This window comes from Pimephales promelas, chromosome 17, assembly GCF_988280905.1.
Source record: "Pimephales promelas chromosome 17, fPimPro1.hap1.1, whole genome shotgun sequence".
In the NCBI taxonomy this organism is placed as follows: domain Eukaryota; kingdom Metazoa; phylum Chordata; class Actinopteri; order Cypriniformes; family Leuciscidae; genus Pimephales; species Pimephales promelas.
This window is the reverse complement of record NC_142785.1, coordinates 3,991,001-4,012,171: the sequence shown is the minus strand read 5'-3', so window position 1 is coordinate 4,012,171 and position 21,171 is coordinate 3,991,001. Positions and strand designations below refer to the sequence as shown.

General features: G+C 39.6%; 2 protein-coding genes across 4 annotated transcripts in view; both read left to right on the top strand.

Moving 5' to 3' along the window:
* Positions 1–6,438, top strand: part of taok2b (TAO kinase 2b) — a 38,624-nt gene extending 32,186 nt beyond the window's left edge. For 2 of the 3 annotated variants that reach the window (XM_039657651.2, XM_039657649.2), the window contains 3 exons: positions 257–469; positions 674–856; positions 3,159–6,438. In XM_039657651.2, coding sequence (XP_039513585.1) covers positions 257–469; positions 674–856; positions 3,159–4,001 — 1,239 coding nt within the window. In that variant the 3' untranslated portion in view covers positions 4,002–6,438. Of the gene's footprint in view, positions 1–256; positions 479–673; positions 857–3,158 lie in introns of all 3 variants that reach the window. The other variant, XM_039657650.2, reaches the window with a different exon arrangement.
* Positions 6,439–7,014: 576 nt separating this feature from the next.
* On the top strand, positions 7,015–20,691 carry mazb (MYC-associated zinc finger protein b (purine-binding transcription factor)). Its single transcript, XM_039657673.2, has 7 exons — positions 7,015–7,747; positions 7,943–8,093; positions 10,336–10,709; positions 15,323–15,570; positions 16,194–16,257; positions 16,547–16,718; positions 18,459–20,691. Exons 1-7 carry the CDS (start codon positions 7,715–7,717, stop codon positions 18,815–18,817), a joined length of 1,401 nt encoding a protein of 466 aa, XP_039513607.1. The 5' UTR covers positions 7,015–7,714; the 3' UTR covers positions 18,818–20,691.
* Positions 20,692–21,171: the final 480 nt, after the last annotated feature.

Here is a 21,171-nt window from a genome sequence, read left to right as displayed (position 1 = left end):
CTTTAACTAAGTTTAAAATGTTTTATTAGGTAAAACCTGAATGAAAAGTAAATCATTTCAATTGGAGATATTTCTACTCAAAATGATTTATGCCGTTTCATGTCCCACAATGTCATGCTACATTAAAATAAAGACATTGTTTTAAAGTGTTTTATGACGGCACATTCGTGCTGTGACGCTTCTGTCCTTCCCGTTCCACTCTTTCTTATCTGTCTGTTGTCGAACCTTGTTACAACCCTCTTCCCTGTTCCTGTAGTCCAAAGAGTTGCAGATTAAGCGTCAGTTCCAGGACACGTGTAAGATCCAAACACGTCAGTTTAAAGCTCTGAGGAACCACTTGCTGGAGAACACGCCGAAGTCGGACCACAAGGCCGTGCTGAAGCGTCTCAAAGATGAGCAGACGCGTAAGCTGGCTATTCTGGCCGAGCAATACGACCACTCAATCAACGACATGCTGTCCACACAGGCTGTGAGTAAGGCAAGGACACATCAATCACAATTCCCATCCCACTGACCACCAAACCCTCACTCAAACCTACATCATCAGTGACATTCTCTCAAAACTGTGCATGGTAAGGTACATCACCCTACATCTGATCCCAGCAGCCACACTCCAGCATCAGAGCTTCCCCTGCCTCTTTGACCTTTGCCGTTTTGTGCCGTTTCCCTCCAGCTGCGATTGGATGAGACCCAGGAAGCCGAGTATCAGGTGCTGAGGATGCAGCTGCAGCAGGAGTTGGAGCTGCTCAATGCGTACCAGAGTAAAATCAAGATGCACACTGACACCCAGCACGAGAGGGAGGTTAAAGACCTGGAGCAGAGAGTGTCCATCCGCAGAGCCCTGCTGGAACAAAGGGTAAAGGCTGACTGCATTCATTCCTGGCCATGATGGTAGACAAATGGAAAGTAAAGCAGTGGTTCTCAACTGGTTACGCAACTAAACAGTATCTAAACTGTACAAAAAATATGCAATGTCCTTCAAAAAAAGTCCAAGAGAGCGCATTTTAAGCAGTAGTGTCCAGTCAAGGTGCTCTATAGTCTAGGGAGTGACCATGACACTCTTTCGAAGTAAAACAAGTCAATCGAAAGAGGGCCATATGCAATGTCCTTCAAAAAAAGTCCAAGAGAGCCCATTTTAAGTTGTAGTGTCCAGTCAAGGTGCTCTATAGTCTAGGGTTTGAGTCTAGGGAGTGACCATGACACTCTTTCAAAGTAAAACAAGTAATTCGAAAGAGGGCCATATGCAATGTTTTGTTTTATTTTATTTTATTTGTAGAAAAAGACAAAAAGAACAATACATATTAATGAACTCTGACCCCTTTTACACCACCCATTCTATACTAACTCCTATTACACAACCCATTTCACACTAATAATTCTATCCTCTTTAGTTTTATAAAACACTAACTCTATTTTACATCAGATATGTAGACTACTGATTACTAAACATGCTCACATATTTGCGTGTCCCTCAACCATACTTTTAAACGACTCCTAAAAATAGGAAAACTTGTGCTTTCCCTCAATGACAGGAATGTCCTTCAAAAAAACAAAAAAAGTCCAAGAGAGCCCATTTTAAGTAGTAGCGTCCAGGCAAGGTGCTCTATGGTCTAGGGTTTGAGTCTAGGGTGTGACCATGATACTCTTTCAAAGTAAAACAAGTCATTCGAAAAAGGGCCATATGCAATGTCCTTCAAAAAAAGTCCAAGAGAGCGCATTTTAAGTAGTAGTGTCCAATCAAGGTGCTCTATAGTCTAGTCTAGTGTGACCATGACACTCTTTCGAAGAAAAACAAGTCATTCGAAAGAGGGCCATATGCAATGTCCTTCAAAAAAAGTCCAAGAGAGCCCATTTTAAGCAGAAGTGTCCAGTCAAGGTACTCTATAGTCTAGGGTTTGAGTCTAGGGTGTGACCATGATACTCTTTTGAAGTAAAACAAGTAATTCGAAAGAGGGCCATATGCAATGTCCTTCAAAAAAGTCCAAGAGAGGGCATTTTAAGCTGAAGTGTCCAGTCAAGGTACTCTATAGTCTAAGGTTTGAGTCTAGGGTGTGACCATGATACTCTTTCAATGTAAACAAGTCATTCAAAAAGGGCCATATGCAATGTCCTTCAAAAAAAGTCCAAGAGAGCGCATTTTAAGTAGTAGTGTCCAATCAAGGTGCTCTATAGTCTAGTGTGACCATGACACTCTTTCGAAGAAAAACAAGTCATTCGAAAGAGGGCCATATGCAATGTCCTTCAAAAAAAGTCCAACAGAGCCCATTTTAAGCAGAAGTGTCCAGTCAAGGTACTCTATAGTCTAGGGTTTGAGTCTAGGGTGTGACCATGATACTCTTTTGAAGTAAAACAAGTAATTCGAAAGAGGGCCATATGCAATGTCCTTCAAAAAAGTCCAAGAGAGGGCATTTTAAGTAGTAGTGTCCAGTCAAGGTGCTCTATAGTCTAGGGTTTGAGTCAAGGGTGTGACCATGACATTCTTTCGAAGTAAAACAAGTAATATGAAAGAGGGCCATATGCAATGTCCTTCAAAAAAAAGTCCAAGAGAGCCCATTTTAAGCAGTAGTGTCCAGTCAAGGTGCTCTATAGTCTAAGGTTTGAGTCTAGGGTGTGACCATGATACTCTTTCAAAGTAAACAAGTCATTCAAAGAGGGCCATATGCAATGTCCTTCAAAAAAAGTCCAAGAGAGCGCATTTTAAGTAGTAGTGTCCAGTCAAGGTGCTCTATAGTCTAGTGTGACTATGACACTCTTTCGAAGTAAAACAAGTTATTCGATAGAAGGCCATATGCAATGTCCTTCAAAAAAAAAGTCCAAGAGAGCCCATTTTAAGCAGAAGTGTCCAGTCATGGTGCTCTATAGTCTAGGTTTTGAGTCTAGGGTGTGACCATGACACTCTTTCGAAGTAAAACAAGTTATTCGAAAGAGGGCCATATGCAATATCCTTTTCCATCATTTTTAGGATGTACAATGACTTAAAATGATTATCAGGTTGGTATATGGTTATCTCCATCATCAGACATTGATTCATCCGTAATGTTTTACTTGGGAACAGTATTTTCCCCAGTAAAAAGGGTCCAGCCCCTAGTCATGACCCGCCAGTTGAGGACCACTCTTGTACAAGTGCAATTCTGACATCCATGGATCTCTTTCTCCAGATCGAGGAGGAGATGCTGGCCCTGCAGAACGAGCGTTCGGAGCGCATCCGTTCCCTCCTGGAACGCCAGGCGTCCGAAATCGAGGCCTTCGACTCTGAGAGCCTCCGCTTGGGATTCAGTAGCCTGGCGTTGACGGGCATCCCCTCCGAGGCTCATCCCAAACAGGGCTACCCGTCTAGCCAGACCCCCCGCCCATCCGGCCACTGGAGTCACGGCGGGGCGCCGCATCCCCACTCCCGCAGGGGCCCGAGCCGGGCCGAATCCTCTTCCTCATCGTCCGCCTCCCACGCCTTGGGATTACCGCGAGACGGGCCCATGCACCACTCGTCCCGGTCCTCGTCATCATCTTCGTCCTCCTCCTCGTCCTCCCATCACAACCGGCACCACCTTCCCCAGCACTACCATCACCAGAGCACGCCACAGCTGTACAGGGAGAGAGAGAGGGATAGAGAGAGGGAGCGGGAGAAAGAGAAGGAGTGGGGCGGAGGGAGCAGGGGGGACCTCGCACACCCCCACGTCTTCTCCCACCACCTTCCCTCCCGCTCCTCCTCCCAGTCCCTCGCTCTCCTCCCTCCTCCTCCTCCCGCTCCACCTTCCATCACACTGTCGTCCTCGTCCGCCCAGTCGTCCTCGGTTTCTCAAGGAGTCTACGGAGGAGGAGGTGGTGGAGGGCTGGTTGTTCGGGGTCCCAACCTGATGGCGTTGAGGAACAGCCCGCAGCCCCTGCGCAGAACCGCATCTGGCGGCGGCCCAGGAGGGTCTGGTGGTGGAGAGGGAGTCCTCAGCCGTAGTACCTCGGTCACCTCGCACATCTCCAACGGTTCCCACCTCTCCTACTCTTAAGAGAACGGAGTAAGGAGGTCGGGCTTGCTTTGTTTAGTTCCTTCAAGCCATTACAATATGAGTGAGAGCACATTTTACTTGTCCTATTGCTTTTGTTTTCCCAGCTCGTTGTTGTTTTGGGGGGTTTTTTGTAAAAAAAAAAAGAAGGGGAAACTGGCTTGGAAAATCACCACTGCCTTCTAGACATCTTAAAGGGATGTTGCGCGACTTCTTTAGTGTGATGGGGAGAATTTGTACATGCACACACACTACAGTATGAACACCGAATGTTTATAAAGTTCTATGTCAGTCAGACTTTATGAATACATTTACATCTATGGGAGTTGCTCCAATGCATGAGATTAATGTAGTAAATACATTTGTATTCATATGTTATCCAGTCACATTTGAGATGTAAAGGTGCGGTCACGTTAGCGAAGTTTCGGGGGAAATTTCACGGGTAAAAAAAGGGTTGATGTCTTTTATCGATAGCGTTACGATGTATGAAGCACTGCTCACACAGAAGTCCCTTTCAAACTAAGCAGCTTTCTGTTGGTCAGCACTACGTGTGGAACTTTGTCGCCTTACTCTTTTTTTGCTTTATGCGAAACTCCTCCTTAATGCGCAGATTCCTATTAGAACGACTGGATTTTCGCCTGTGAGATTTCGTCTTGCAACGGTAAATGTGACCGCACCTACCTTTGCAAAATTGGCTGCATCCAAAATTGCATACTTCCTTAACATATTAGGTGAAAAACAGAACGTGGCCTTAGTAGTATGTCCGAATTCACAGTATTCATAAAACTGCACACGGCGAGATTGTGGACGCTTTACTATCCCATGAGGCCACGGGAGAGGATTTGGGAATGGCAGTGAACGGACGCAAGTGATGCTGGTAGGTCACATGACAAATTTAGTAGTTCCGGGTTACATTCATAAATGTTTTAATGGTTGTGAAGTTACTTATTCAAAAGGACAAGGGGTGAATGCAATTTTGGATGCAGAGTAATTCTCCCACCAATTGGATATTTTAATGTATGTGTGTATATATAAATATATATATATATATAAATATAGTATCTAAAATGTTGAAGCATTGTGTCCACAGTTTTCTATAGTAATTATGACTATTGCCATTTTTATAAAATAACATATGAACAGAATAGACCTAACATTTAATTGTAGAAATTGGATCTGGAGTGGATGGCGTAACTCATAATATCATGTTTGATGTCATCATGACAACATTTTAAAAATTTCTCAAAGCCTCTGGTTGTACTTTTTAAAAGCAAGAAAATGTGCTTAATCTGGTCTAGTGTGTTAACAATGGTTTATAGTCATTTTGAGTGTATGCTTTCGCTGAGTGGGATGCGGTCTGGTAAAATGGCCGCTTTTGTACACAAACACACCAAAAAAAAAAAAAAGAAAAAAAAAATGATTTAAAGGAAAATCTGGCTTATTCACTTGGGTAAGCATCCTTTAATTCATATCCTAGACAATAAAAACAGACTTGATTCAATTACAACGAGTTACAATCACTAATCTTTTGGAAAGAGCTGAATCATTGTGTATTATTTTGAATGTTGAGAGGTTGGGTGCATTTATTGAAACTCTCCAGAGACAGGCAGGTGCAGTAAGTCGTCATAGGATGGAAGACGCTTTATTAAAATGAAGATGTGAAGAACTTTTGGGAGAATGTCGCGGCTGCTATAGCTGTGTTTCTGTCTAGATTTAAGCTGAGTGTGTGTGTGTGCTTGTGTGAGTATAAAAAATGTGTTGCAGTGTTCTCTGTTCTTGGGACGTGTGGGATACTGCAAAGTGTGTTTGACAATGAAGAGAGCATTTGAGCATTCAACAGATACTCAGCTGTGCATCGCCAAGGCTGTGTTTTCACTGATGCATTCAGAGATATCCAAGAACACCACAAGTGGAACTTGATGAACTCCAAAATCAAACGAGAAACACCAGCTCTGATATCTCTGTATAACCTACTACTTTATGCTTGGTTTAAAGTAAAACAGTGCATGCAGAACTTCTAATGTATTGAGGATGTCAGATATAGTGTTTGGAGGGCCAATGAGATTGTACCATTGAATGGACTGACTTGTTTGTGAGATATGGTGTGATGTTACTTCATGATCTTAGGACCGCGATCCCAATATAATGTTGAATGTTAGTCCACGGACAGGTCAAACTAGTCTGGATCCATGTATGGTGGTAAAGGAGGCTCTCCTAGTTAGTCTGGGGTGAATTGTAGAGATAGGCTATCTGTCTATCATCTGTGTATGTATGTGTTGGCTGTGAAACAGTTGGGTCAAAGTGGAGGTTTTTCTGAGAGGACATTTCTTGAAAAATTCATTTCTGAAATCAAGCCATTTCTGGCTTGAAGGGAGAAAACACGTGGAAGAAAAAGAAACGCGAAACAATTTAAATGACAATAAATTGATATTAACGTGGATTTGTCTCGTTTTTATTTTATCCATTACACATTTTATCCATGTTCAGTATAGGTAAATACAATCACTCCTAAATTCTGTGGAGGTTTTACATTTACATACATCTAATCGACATTGATGTCTGGCATCGATAGCAAATCTGTGAAAAATCCTCTACGTCATCGAGACGTGCCCTTTAAGACGCGCTCGAGCTTACTGCGTTTTCATTCATTCATTCGAAGTAACTTACGATCTTATAACTAAATAAAATGATGTAACCTATTCGTGGAAAAATGTATATGGAATTCGGCTTGTAACAGTATATTAATAGCTACACACATCCTCTTTGGGTTCGTAAGGTTATACAAAACAAACTGTATATTTAACCAACAATGAAAAAAAAACTAAGCAAATAATCATATAAAGTGTTCACAATTTAGTTTTTTATACAAATGAACGCAGTGCAGATTCATCATTTCTAGAGGTCATTTTGTCTCGGTCAACAGACTGTAGTCATGTGACGTCAACAGCGCGATGCTTTTACTGTATTTCTCTCGGCTCATTTTCTGAGAGGAAGGAGGAAGGCGACGGAAATAGGAGGGGGAGAGAGCCATCCATCCCTTTAAGAACAACTGGGACATAGCGGAGAGAGGAAAAGGAGAGGAGGGGGTAGAAGAAAGAGGAATTAAAAAAGAAAAGGAAGAAAGAGACAGGGGTGGGAGGGAGAGAGAGAGAGAGAGTGCGCGCGATAAAAAAAGAAAGATGACATCCTGTGAATTGAAGCGCCGAGGTGGAGCGGCGGGCTGCGGCCGGGCTCGAGTGTTATTCGTCCGGGTCACGGCTTGAATCCTACAGCGAGGCTTCGACAAACACCCGATTGGCCTGTCGGGGGGATCGAGGAAAAAAACACTGATTTATACATAGCAACCTTTAAGTTTGATTGTTTAAAATGCGTCAAGCGCATGACGTATAACCGTTGTTTTAACGTCTAAATGCCTCAACTGCTGTTTTTAATGCATGTTGTAAGAGTGTAGGAATAACATTATTGGGTCGGATTTTAAGTCATGCCAGTGAATAAATAGCACGTTGTTGTAATGCCTCGGGTTAAACTTGGATAGGAGCAAATTAAACATTAAATAGTGTGCATCATTGCCTGTTAATTAAATATGTAATTGGGGGTGTAACGTTAGTTTTAAAAGCACTATTTGCAAACTACAGACGATTGAAAGGATGTCAGTTGTGCGCTATTAATCTTGATGATTGTGTAGTTCATTATAATATTCTTCGCTGTGGAACAAAATGGATGCCGCGTGGAGCAATTTTCTCTTCCAGGTGAGATTTAACGGTTTGTGTGTGTGTGTGTACAAATAAATGTAAATTGATGTGAAATTCATGCTATTACAAAGTTGTAACCACATTACTACATTAAAATTGGGAGGAGGTTCGCTTCGCTTCAGTGATGCCTATTACCTACCTACACTGAAGTTTTAAATTCAAACTTAGTACTTTGTGATTGTTCTTTCCCAGACCACACCTTCCCAGACCCAAGTGGAGGGGACCCTCCAATCAGAACTTCTGCCGGTCCACACGACCTCGCCTGAAACCCCGCCCAACGAGCACATAGCTCCGCCTCCATCGACAGTGGACACTGCTGCTCTCAATGAGGACCCTGTACCTGGTGGGTGAGAGGGAGGGAGGATTGGAGAAGAGTGAGGAAGCTGGGTGGGAGGGGTTGGAGGTTTTCTGTGGTTGCTCAGTTCCTCTGCGGTCACATAGAGCAGAGCAGAAGAACGGCTGTCTGGAATATAGTCGTGTTATCTTCACCGAAGGCCCTACATTTTTAGGATCCTACCTCTAGAAATGGGAACGCGGCCATTAAAAACTTGGAAATGAGGGGAAACTGATGGAAATTGGTATAGAGGAATGAATTCATTCATGGAAAGTCGTTGGTCAAAGGGTGTATTTGTAAAGGTGTGGTCATATATATGTATACACACACAGTAGTGGATCAAAACCTTTTTACATTTTGAGCAATACCCATTCTTAAGATAACTTTTGTGATCCACTTCAAATGTTTCGCTGGCAAAATCCAGTCATTTCAGTAGGAATCCGTGCAAAAAGAAATTTCTCATGAGGATAAAATATTTCCGCATGCAGATATCGCAATGAATTTGCCGCTTTAACCAACAAAAATCTGCTTTTTTTTTTAACTGACTGTCTTTGAGAGTTGTGCTTAATACATCACTCCACTATCAACACTAGACCTTTTTTGCCTGCAAAATTTCCCCAAATTTTTTGGAAAGTCAAAAAGTTCTGTGCTTCATAGATTATTACTATTGCCAATATATAATGGACCTGTTTTGCCCTGTAAGTCAAAAAGTGTGTCAAATCAGGAATTTCAGGGTGTGCTTTTTATATCACTACAATATCAACAATAGATATTTTTTGCCTGTTAAAGGAGTAGTTCACTTTAAAAAAAGCTTTTGATGATAATTTTCTCACTCCCATGTCATCCAAGATGTCCATGTCTTTCTTTCTTCAGTCGAAAAGAAATTAAGGTTTTTGATGAAAACATTCCAGGATGTTTCTCCATATAATGGACTTCAATGGGAACCAAACGGTTCAAGGTCCAAAAGACAGTTTCAGTGCAAACTACAAACTGTTCAAAGGGCTTTAAACGTGCCCAGACGATGAATAAGAGTCTTATCAAGCGAAACGATCGCTCATTTAAAAAAAAAGCTCAAATGCTTGCCTTGTTTTGTTAGGGTTAGGGCGGGTGTTATGCGCGTTCGTGACTCTCCTATTCGAACTCGTTCATCAACATGAACGAATCTTTTCCCTAGTCAACTCGTTCATTTCATTCATTGAATGAACCAAATGACACGAAAAAAGATTTGTTCAATTTGATAAACGAGTTCGAACGGAAAAGTCATGAACGCGCATCGCAGAACAGATCAAGGTGACCATTTGAGTTTATAAAACTTAAGCTTTGTTGTTTTTTTTTTTTTTTAAATGAGCGATCGTTTCACTTGATAAGACCCTTATTCATCGTCTGGAATCATTTAAAGCCCTTTGAACAGTTTGCACTGAAACTCTCATTTGGACCTTGAACCGTTTGGTTCCCACTGAAGTCCATTATATGGAGAAAAACCCTGAAATGTTTTCATCAAAAACCTTAATTTCTTTTCGACTGAAGAAACAAAGACATGGATATCTTGGATGACATGGGGGTGAGTAAAATATCAGCAAAAGTTTTTTTAAGAGTGAACTACTTATTTAAATTTTGCCCAAATTCTTGGAAAGTCATAGGTCAAAAAGAGTGTCTGTAAAGGTTTGGTCACATATAATGATTGTTCAATGAATTTTCCCAGGCAAAATCCAGTCATTTCAGTAGGAATCCGCTCAATTGAGAATTCGGCATGAGGTAAAAAGATTTCCCCGTGTAGATTTAACAACTGTTCAAGTTGATCTTGCAAAATTGGCGCATGGACCAACAGAAAGCTACTTGGTTTGTTAATGAAGCAATTTTTGCAGGCAAAACCCAGTCATTTAAATAGGGATCCAATCCGCCTGGGAAAGATTTCACCAAGCAAGTTGTACACGCAAATTCGTAGGTCAAAAAGTTCTGTGCTTCATACTTCTCTACACTATTGACATTTGATAATGAACTAAAGCTCTAAAGTCATAGGTCAAAAAAAGTGTCTGTAAACATTTACCATTGTACGTCCAGTTATTTCAGTAGGAATCCGTGCAATCAGGAATTTCTCATGAGGGTGAAATGTTTCCACATGCAGATTTCGCAATTGGTTCGAGTTGGTCACACTAATTTGCTGCTTGTTCTGTGTGAGCTGTACTTACTAATAATATGTCTTATTACTGATTAGTAACACTCTTTTTTTTTTTACTTTCCATCCCATCAGTGAAGCCAGTCTCCAGGACGGCCCGTGCGGCTCATATCTGCTCAATTTGCAGCAAGCAGTTCAAGAACAGCTACAACCTGCGGCGTCATCAGTCCGTCCACACCGGCATCCGCATGAAGGGAGGCTCCCAGAGCCAGGAGACTGTGGCCAAAGAGAGTGCAGAAAGACACACAGTCCCCCTCTCTCTCCTTCACCTCTCCATACCCCAACAGCAAACCCAAGCGCTGCCCCCTAATGCCGTGCTGCCCCTTCCCCACACACAAATCCTGGTCACTCAAGATGGAAACAATGTTACCATGGAGAGCATGGCTTCCACTGTGACCGCCCTCCCTCCTCCAGCTGCTGTTGTCATGACAACAGGGGAGCCTGTACAGGTGAGCATACGTGTGTGTATGTGTGTGTGTTCTCAGATACTGCATTCAGTGGCGTACATTAAATATTTAATATACAGTTGTTTTTTCGTATGTAAAGCCTTGGATATACTTAGGTCGCACAAACCTTTGCAGACTGTTTTTTTTTTTAATAATTCCCATGGTCAGGGAAAACAAAGTTTTATTAAGATCAGATTCGTATTGGAGTTATCTGCACACTAGTAAATATAATAATTAAATTATAAAAATTCAAAAGCTTGGTAGCTGACATATAAACATAAATATGCTTTGTTGACTTCTCTTTTGATTTGTAGCATTTGATATATTTCTTGATTTATTTTTGCCTTTAAGGCAAAAAAGTTTTGAATATTATCGAATAAATCTGTTATTCTGTAATTTTTTTTAGGTAACATCTTAATTACTGAAAAAGAGAATTTTTTAAAATGAATTGTATTTTGCGTAATAAAATGTCACGCTGTTGTTTGTATGTTAGTGATTTACAGTACACTCTGCAGTCTGAATACGGTATTTCTGAGCAGTCGAAATAAAAGTTAGATTGGTTACTGTTTGTAAAAATGTAAAAATTAAGATATTGGGGTAACACTTCCTGTTACACATGTACATACTATGTACTTATTATAACTAGGTTCTAACCCTGAACTTACCCCATACCCATGTACTTACCTTATATTAGCCAGTACTTTCCAGGTAAGTACTGTACTGTAAAAGGAAGCGCTACCAATTTTGGTACCGTAATATTACAGTAAAATAAAATTACTTTTAATACTTACATTTTTATGTTACAGTACAATAGTATGACCCATCAATCAAACAGAAAGCATGTAGTAGATTGTGCAACATATTTTTTTTTAGCTAAATTATGATGTTGATAATTTAGAGGTAAAGTATATTATGTGTTACTTGCCGTTTCTTTGTAATCATTAAATACAAATATTAAACAAAGAAATATATTGTAAAGACACTATTGTACTGTGGAATAAAAAAAATAAGTGTTAAAAGTAATTTTATTTTAAAGTCTTCATTTTTACTCTTATTTATTTGGTTGCCAGCTGTCGGTTTCAGAGTGAAGCGCTGCACTGTGTACTGTATATCACTCATGAAATCAGCAGTGATGAGAATTAATTTCTGACATAGCCAGTATTATATTACTGTTCATGTTTGCTGGTTGTATACACAAGGTGGAAAAAACAACACTACACAAACCAGTAACTACACTGACTGTGTCTGTGTGGTTCGATACTGTACATAAGAAAAACACGAGTTGTTTGTTTGTTGTTTAGTGATATTTGATACTTCAAGCTTTTATGGCTCATATCTTGAATATGGAGCTCACACTAGAGGAGGAAAAACACCTCAATTTGATTCAGAGGCTCAAACAGAGCAAAAATAAGCAAAATAAGGCTTTATGCACAGCTGCACTACTTCCTGAACTTCATCCAGCTCCTTGTTTCCTGTCTGCCATTATTGGCCGAACTTGATTAAATCAGGTGCGCTTGATTATTGTTGCCGTGACTAATGAGGTCAAGCACACCTGAATTAATCAATAGCCGTTTCTCAATACCAAGTACGCAAAGTTCGGACTTGCGTCCTTGGTAGTTCAGACTTGCCAAGAATGATTCAGGAGAACGAACTCGAGAGGACGCAAGTTCGGTTCTTCTGCAAATGGAACAAAGCGTACTTGATCAGCACGCTCTGGCTACTCCGGTTATATATTTATCTATATTTTAGGCAACAATAAAACGAAATATGCTACAACTCTGCCTCTTTTCGTCAAAAATAAAACGAAATTTGCTATGAAACACCACTTTGCCTCTTTAAAACCACTTAAACATATTTGGCCATGTGGTTCATGCGTGTGATTATCTTCACTCCATATATTAATAACAAAATGAACAACATCTTTTTGTTTTCATTTTAAAATGAAACATTATTGATATTTAACAGACAGAGTTCATTTTATTTTATTGTTCATATAGTGCAGATCATGTAAAAAAAAATGAAATAAATAAATAAAAATATTTATTTATAATTTTGAAAAAAATGTTTTGCCATGGAACAAACTAGTTAAATGAGACGAGAGCAAAGATAGACTTTTACACAAGACAAATACGTCAAGTTTTTCCACTAGACGAGACATCTGTGCCAGCGGCAAACGTCAGAAGCACTAGCCGAGGAAAAGCTGTTCCAGTCGGGGTTGATGAGCGCTGGGCGCCGGTGAAGGCTCGAACTCCGAAAACATCAGATACATTTTTGAAATAGGTGCTATCTTTATAAATAAACCACAGATTTGAGATTTAAACAACCACATTCTCGCCTGAAACGCTCTTAAAATTACATTTCATGACACAAAAACAGTAGTATTTTGATATTTCGCGGATTTTCTTCTCTCCCATTGACGCTTGCTGGATGACGCGAGATGCATTCTGGGATACCTGGCTATCTCAAGTCCGCACAAGTCACCTCTCGATGCATCCTCGGTAAACGGGGCGGATCAAGAACACATCCGTGGATTTGAAGTGGACTTGGCTAGATGTGAACTTTGAATTGGAACAGTACTTGGGCAGTGAGTCAGTGACTGATGTCCACAAGAACACAAGTACAGACAAGAACGCATATTGAGAAACGGCTAATGCGGCCAATAATGGCAGACAGGAAACAAGGAGCTGGCTTAAGTTCAGGAAGTAGTGCAGCTGTGCATAAAGCCCATTTGTGCAGATGCTGATATTTATGTGGCTGATGTGATATGATAGCTTGTATTGTAAACCAGTGAGATCTTAGTAGTCGGGTCAAGTCACCTTTATTTATATAGCGCTTTTTACAATACATATTGTATCAAAGCAGTTTCACAGTGATAACATGAAAATAATACAACACAGATCAGTAATATTGTTGAACATTAAATGTCCCCAACTAAGCAAGCCAAAAGCAAGGCAACAGTGGCAAGGTACCAAAACTCCATCAGGCGATTGAATGGAGAAAAAAACCTTGGGATGAACCCAGGCTCAGTCATGGGGACAGTTCTCCTCTGGCCAATGAGGGAACAGTGATTACAAAACAAATTGGATCGAAACATTAAGAGAATTTGTCCATTTCAATCTGTCTGTAAGTCGAAGTAATCACGCTGGTTTGGAGACGAGATGTTGAGGATCAGTCGTGTCGATGAGGCCGGCAGTTAAAGACGAGTCGGGATGGGTCCAGGCGCAGGTCCACCATAGAGGGTCCCTCGGGATAAACAGAGAAACTAATATTAGCGTAGAAGACATCCTTCTTTTGATGTACCAAGTACATCAGGATTTATGGGACGTGTTCCGGTAGTAACAGTATAGCAGACTACTCGCATAAAAGCATATCAATATCAGTTGCCACTTTATATCCTCTGAATAAGAGATTTGATCATAAAAATATCATCTTACTAATAATTATTGTGGGGCAAAACATTTAATACAATACAGTGATGATTGAGAGATCAAATAAATGAGCCTCAAAAGCCTGATGGATCATATTTGATACTTATATTTTAACATGCAAAAAAAGATGCATGGATAATCTATTAAACTTAAAGAAGTAGTTCACTTTAAAAAACACTTTTGCTGATAATTTACTCACCCCCATGTCATCCATGATGTCCATGTCTTTCTTTCTTCAGTCGAAAAGAAATTAAGGTTTTTGATGAAAACTTTCCAGGATTTTTCTCCATATAATGGACTTTACTGGGAAGCAAACGGTTCAAGGTCCAAAAGACGGTTTCAGTGCAAACTACAAACTGTTCAAAGGGCTTTAAACGATTTCAGACGATGAATAAGGGTCTTATCAAGCGAAACGATCGCTCATTTTATAAATAAATAACAAAGTTTAAGTTTTATAAGCTCAAATGCTCGCCTTGCTCTGTTCTGTGATGCGCGTTCGTGACTCTCCTATTCGATCTCATTCATCAAAATGAACGACTCTTTTTCCGAGTCAACTCGTTCATTTCGTTCGTTGAATGAACCAAATGATTCGAAAAAAGATTTGTTCATTTTCATGAACGAGTTCGAACAGGAGAGTCACACAGAACAGAGCAAGGCGAGCATTTGAGCTTAAACTTAAACTTTTTTTATATATTTTTTTAAATGAGCGTTCGTTTCGCTTGATAAGACCCTTATTCATCGTCTGGTGTCGTTTAAAGCTCTTTGAAGCTGCACTGAAACTGTCTTTTGGACCTTGAACCGTTTGGTTCCCATTTAAGTCCATTATATGGAGAAAAATCCTGGAATGTTTTCATCAAAAACCTTGATTTCTTTTCGACTGAAGAATGACTGACGAGGACATCTTGGATGACATGGGGGTGAGTAAATTATCAGCAAAAGTTTTTTTTTTTTTAAAGTGAACTACTCCTTTAAGTTTGAAGAGAGAACTTACCCATATCACTTTCATGATAGAATGAGCTGAGTCAGTCTGAGACGCATTTATATTACGTGCTTCTCTTGTAGCACATACTTTTATCTGATTAAATCGCAGCCTGCGTGATTTGACAGGTGGACCATTTTGATTTTCTAGCTGTGCAGTTCTACTTCAGACAGTTGAATGATCTTGTCATTTCCGTACTCTATCCTCAGAGGCAAGTAAACCAGAACCCCAACCCTGTGCGTAAAAACCACGCGTGTGAGACCTGTGGTAAAGCCTTCAGGGATGTGTACCACCTGAACAGACACAGGCTCTCCCACTCGGACGAGAAGCCATTTTCCTGCCCGATCTGCCAGCAGCGCTTCAAGCGGAAGGACCGCATGAGCCATCATGTCAGATCCCACCAGGGAGGCGTGGAGAAGCCCTACGTGTGCCCGCACTGTGCTAAAGCTTTCTCACGGTAGGACACGCCTCTGATGTTGTGTTTAAGGTGCAGTCTGACCAACGAGAGGGCATTTTACTCAAACTTGACCTTGAAGTGTTGCCTTGTGAAAGCGAATTGGCTTTATGCACAGCTCCACTACTTCCTTAACTTCAGCCAGCTCCTTGTTTCCTGTCTGCCATTATTGGACAAACTGAATAATCCAGGTGTGCCTGACCTCAGTAGTCACAACAACAATAATCAGGCACACCTAAATTAATCAAGTTCGTCCAAAAATGGCAGACAGGAAACAAGGAGCTGGCTGAAGTTCAGGAAGTAGTGCAGCTGTGCATAAAGCCGATTGGACATTTTAATACCTGTTACAAAACTAGGGTTGGGAATCGAAAATAATGTGGAGTGTGATACTGAACTTTGTTCTGTTTCGCGTCTTTTTCGTCTTCAATGTTTCGACTTTAATCTCGAAATGCTAGATTAGTTGTGGTTCAGATTTGGAAACTTTAAAATTCAAACGATACCCAATCATATTCGGGACTAAGCAAACAGCCTGCTGTTCTGAAAATGTCATTAGATTATGCTTCGAGCTTTTAGCTTCTACAAAAACATTTGACTGTGAATGAAATGTTTCTCACTCATTCTCACAGGCCTGATCATCTCAACAGTCACGTCAGACAGGTGCATTCTTCAGAACGACCCTTCAAATGTCCGGTATGGAAGTTTGTTTTGTGTTCTGTTGCCGTTTTTAATTTACACTGAAAAAAAGTCTTGTCTTGATTTTAATGCATTGCTGAGGTAAAAGGATTATTAGTTGAACATGGTTATTGTTTTCATTTATACGAGGTAAATATTGAAGTAATTTATATATATATATATATATATATATATATTTTTTTTTTTTTAATAATAATATAAGATAATATTTTCTAAAAACGTATACAAACATTTTGGTATATTGTTTTACTTATTTGTGTGAGTATTTTTTTTCGAAATGCTGCAGACCTGTGAATCGAGCTTTGCCACACGGGACAGACTGCGCGCTCACATGATCAGACATGAAGAGAAGGTTCCGTGTCACATCTGTGGCAAACTGCTGTCTGCGGCCTACATCACGGATCACATGAGGGTGCACAACCAATCACAGCATCACTCCTGCCACCTCTGCAACCGCAGTGAGTATCCGTCTCTCTGCCTGTCTATCTATCTATCTATCTATCTATCTATCTATCTATCTATCTATCTATCTATCTATCTATCTATCTATCTATCTATCTATCTATCTATCTATCTATCTATCTATCTGTCTATCTATCTGTCTATCTATCTGTCTGTCTATCTATCTGTCTATCTGTCTGTCTGTCTGTCTGTCTGTCTGTCTCTATCTTTCTGTCTGTCTGTCTGTCTGTCTGTCTATCTGTCTATATCTGTCTATTTGTCTGTATATCTTTCTGTCTGTCTATATCTGTCTCTGTGTCTGTCTATCTATCTGTCTGTCTATATCTGTCTCTGTATCTGTCTGCCTGTCTGTCTATCTGTCTGTCTATCTTTCTGTCTGTCTGTCTATTTGTCTGTATATCTTTTTGTCTGTCTATCTGTCTCTGTATCTGTCTGTCTATCTTTCTGTCTGTCTGTGACTGTGTCTGTCTATCTATCTGTCTGTCTATATCTGTCTCTGTATCTGTCTGTCTATCTGTCTGTGACTGTGTCTGTCTATCTATCTGTCTGTCTATATTCAATTCAATTCAATTCAAATTGCTTTATTGGCATGACTGTACATATTACAATATTGCCAAAGCTTGTAACACATAGCATAGTGAAGACATCAATAAAAAACAAAGTATTATAACAACTTAAATTGAAATGTACAAATTAAATTAATTGCAAAAAATAACAGTGTAACAGATTATAAATTCTATGAACGTTTGATACCACAGTGTTTTAACATATATATACACACATACACACATTACTGAGGGTCACTGTGGTGGACATTAGGGAGACACACTGAGGTCACACATTCACACACATTCACCTACAGTCTATATCTGTCTCTGTATCTGTCTGTCTGTCTGTCTGTCTGTCTGTCTGTCTATCTTTCTGTCTGTCTGTCTTTTTGTCTGTCTATATCTGTCTCTGTATCTGTCTGTCTATCTGTCTGTGACTGTCTGTCTGTCTCTCTATCTGTCTGTGACTGTCTGTCTATCTATCTATATATCTGTCTGTCTGTCTGTCTGTCTGTCTGTCTATCTATCTATCTGTCTGTATCTGTTCATCTGTCTGTCTGTATCTATCTGTCTGTCTGTCTGTCTGTCTATATATCTATCTGTCTGTATCTGTCTGTCTGTCTGTCTATCTATCTATCTGTCTGTCTGTCTGTCTATCTGTCTTTCTATCTATCTATCTGTCTGTATCTGTTCATCTATCTATCTATCTATCTATCTATCTATCTATCTATCTATCTATCTATCTATCTATCTATCTATCTATCTGTCTGTCTGTCTGTCTGTCTGTCTGTCTGTCTGTCTGTCTGTCTGTCTATCTATATATCTATCTGTCTGTATCTGTCTGTCTGTCTGTCTATCTATCTATCTGTCTGTCTGTCTATCTATCTATCTGTCTGTATCTGTTCATCTGTCTGTCTGTATCTATCTATCTATCTGTCTGTCTGTCTGTCTGTATCTGTCTGTCTGTCTGTATCTATCTATCTATCTCTCTGTCTAAGAGTGAAGTGTTTGTAGTTTCATGCTCAGTTTGTTACAACATTGTATTTTAACCTCACTAATTGCAGAACAAACAATGACATCAGCTTGTCTGTTGTCATTATAATTAACGAGTTATAATGAGGCAATCACAGTCATCAGCTAATGAAATACAGCAGTGTCGCTTGACCTCTCAAACGTTTGCCCCGTCAGGTTTCACCACGCTGACGTACCTGCGGGTTCACGCTCAGAAGCACCACGGTCAGGAGTGGAAGGAGAGCGGAGGAGGCTTCGGCACCTCAGGCTCTGGAGGCGTCCTGGTCTGTCAGCTCTGCGGTGTGCACTGCAAGACCCCCACACAGCTGCAGGGCCACATGGGTACCCACAACTCCCCCGTGAGCGACTCCACCCCCATCACCACCACCACCACCACCACCAGTGATGCGGTGCCGGGGAGCACCGTCACCCTGTGCAACATGGTCTCGGCACCCACGATGTTTGTGAGCGGAAACACGGTGGTGGATCTCCTCGTGACCGACTGCTCCAGCATCATCCCGCAACCTCAGAGCTAGCAGAGCAGGCCTGTAGCGCACACACGCTAGCACTCACACATACAACACACAGCTAATACACACGTGTGACTCGAAACAGCCATTTATACAACTCATTACACTACAGATCCACGAGAAACTGTGAAAAAAGGCATTCTGAGTGGGAGTCTTTCATGTTTCATGACATGACAACTACTGTAGCATGAGCACCTCTCAACGATGCACATATTAAGACAGTCGCTTTACACTTATCCCTCTCAAAATGTTCTTGTCATGCTGAGATTGCAGGATGACTATTTAGTCTTCCTAGGCTGTCTTTGCTTAACAAGAAGGACAAGGGCATAAAGGTGGGAAAAGAGAGGTGGGAAGTTCGCCCATTTGCTCACTTTTATTCAGATTTCGTATGACTTTCTGTCACAAAATGGAGCTTTTCTTGTTCCCTTTTTGAAGCTTTGGAGGCTGTTGGTTTTTCACTGCATGGAAGAGAGCATCTCAGACATTCTGCTAAATTTCTTCTTTTATGTTCTTCGGGAAAAAGGAAGTCATATGGGTGGGTAAATGTTGGGTGAACGATCACTATTAGGAAACGAACGGCCACATCGCGCCGGCTTCTCTTTCGTTGTCGTCTTCTCTCCCTTTCAACTTGTGTGCTTTCATCGCTGCAGGACTCTGATGATACTGTGATTGATTGTGTATTGCTACTGTATTTCTTCTGCCTGTAATATGATTTCCTATTTGTTTGCCAGATGTCCACCGCCATAAACGGGTCTCGAGATCCATTCATAAGTCACGATGGTTCTGGTGACTCTGACGAAAGGCAAAAAAGCAGAAGAAAGAGCTGAAAGGTGAAAACGAGAGGTTGCGTGAGATGAAAGAGGAGGTAGTTGCGTCCTGCAAAGACAATTGCATACACATGGCAGGTTATATTTCACTCCAAAATCAAGAGAAAGAAAAAAGAAATAGTCTGTTTTTAAGTCCATTTAAATGATTTGTTGTTGTGGCATTATTTGCATGAAAGTAGTTCACCCAATTCTCTTTACCATCATATTTCTACCATTCAAAAATGTTTTTTGAAAGAAGTCTCTTCTGCTCACCAAGGCTGCATTTATTTGATCAAAAATGCTGTAATATTGTGAAATATTATTACAATTTAAAATAACTATTTTCTATGTGAATATATAGTCAAATGTAATTTATTCCTGTGATGTAAAGCTGAATTTTCCAGTCTTCAGTGTCACATGATCCTTCAGAAATCACTCTAATATGATTTGCTGCTCAACAAACATTAATGATTATTATCAATGTTGAAAACAGATTTTTTTTTTTAGGATTCAAAAGAACAGGGTTTTTTTTGTTCATATTAGGGCTGTGAAACGATTAATCGTGATTAATCGCATCCAAAATATAAGTTTGTATTTACATAATATATGTGTGTAATTATTTTGTGCATATAAATACACACACATGCTTGTATATATTTAAGAAATATTTGCATCCATATACTTTATATATATTTATACAAAATTAATATTATACATAAATATAAATATTTGATATATTAATAACACATTTGTTTTTAAATATATACATGCATATGTGTGTATTTTATATGTTACAAATAATTATACACACTACACACACACATATTATGGAAACACAAACTTTTATTTTGGATGCGATTAATCGTTTCACAGCCCTAGTTCAAATTTTGTAACTTAAAGGTCTTTACTGTCAACCTTTGATCAATTTAATGCACCTCTCTGAATGAAAGTAGTAATTTCTTTAAAAAAATAGAAAGAAAAAATGTTACTGACCCCAAACATTTGAATGGTAGTGTACATCATGGCATTTGCATTTAATTTAAGCTAAAACAAAACCAAACAAACATTTAAAAACATTATTAATAATGCAGGGCTGTCAAACGATTAATCGCGATTAATTGCATCCAAAACAAAAGTTTGTTTACATAATATATGTGGGTGCACTGTGTATAATTATTTTATATATATATATATATAGAAATACACACACATTCATGCATATTTAATAAAAATTATTATTTATATCTAAAATATTTATATTTATATATAATAAAAATCAGTATATGCATGAAAATATTTCTTAAATGTATACAAGCATGTGTGTGTGTTTTTATATATATATATATATATATATATATATATATATATATAAAATAAATATACACAGTGCACCCACATATATTATGTAAACACAAACTTTTATTTTGTATGCGATTAATTGCGATTACTCGTTTGACAGTCCTAAAAAAAAATTCAGTGAAATAATGCCACAATGTCAAAATCATAATAGTTGACTAGTAGTAATAGTAGTCCATTATTATTATTATTTTGGAC

What these genes read in the sequence shown, in the direction of transcription:
- mazb (XM_039657673.2), top strand. Translation starts at nt 7,715, where the DNA reads ATGGATGCCGCGTGGAGCAATTTTCTCTTCCAG. An exon ending in AACGACCCTTCAAATGTCCG is followed by an intron (nt 16,258 to 16,546) that starts GTATGGAAGTTT and finishes GAAATGCTGCAG; the next exon opens with ACCTGTGAATCGAGCTTTGC. An exon ending in CTGCCACCTCTGCAACCGCA is followed by an intron (nt 16,719 to 18,458) that starts GTGAGTATCCGT and finishes TTGCCCCGTCAG; the next exon opens with GTTTCACCACGCTGACGTAC.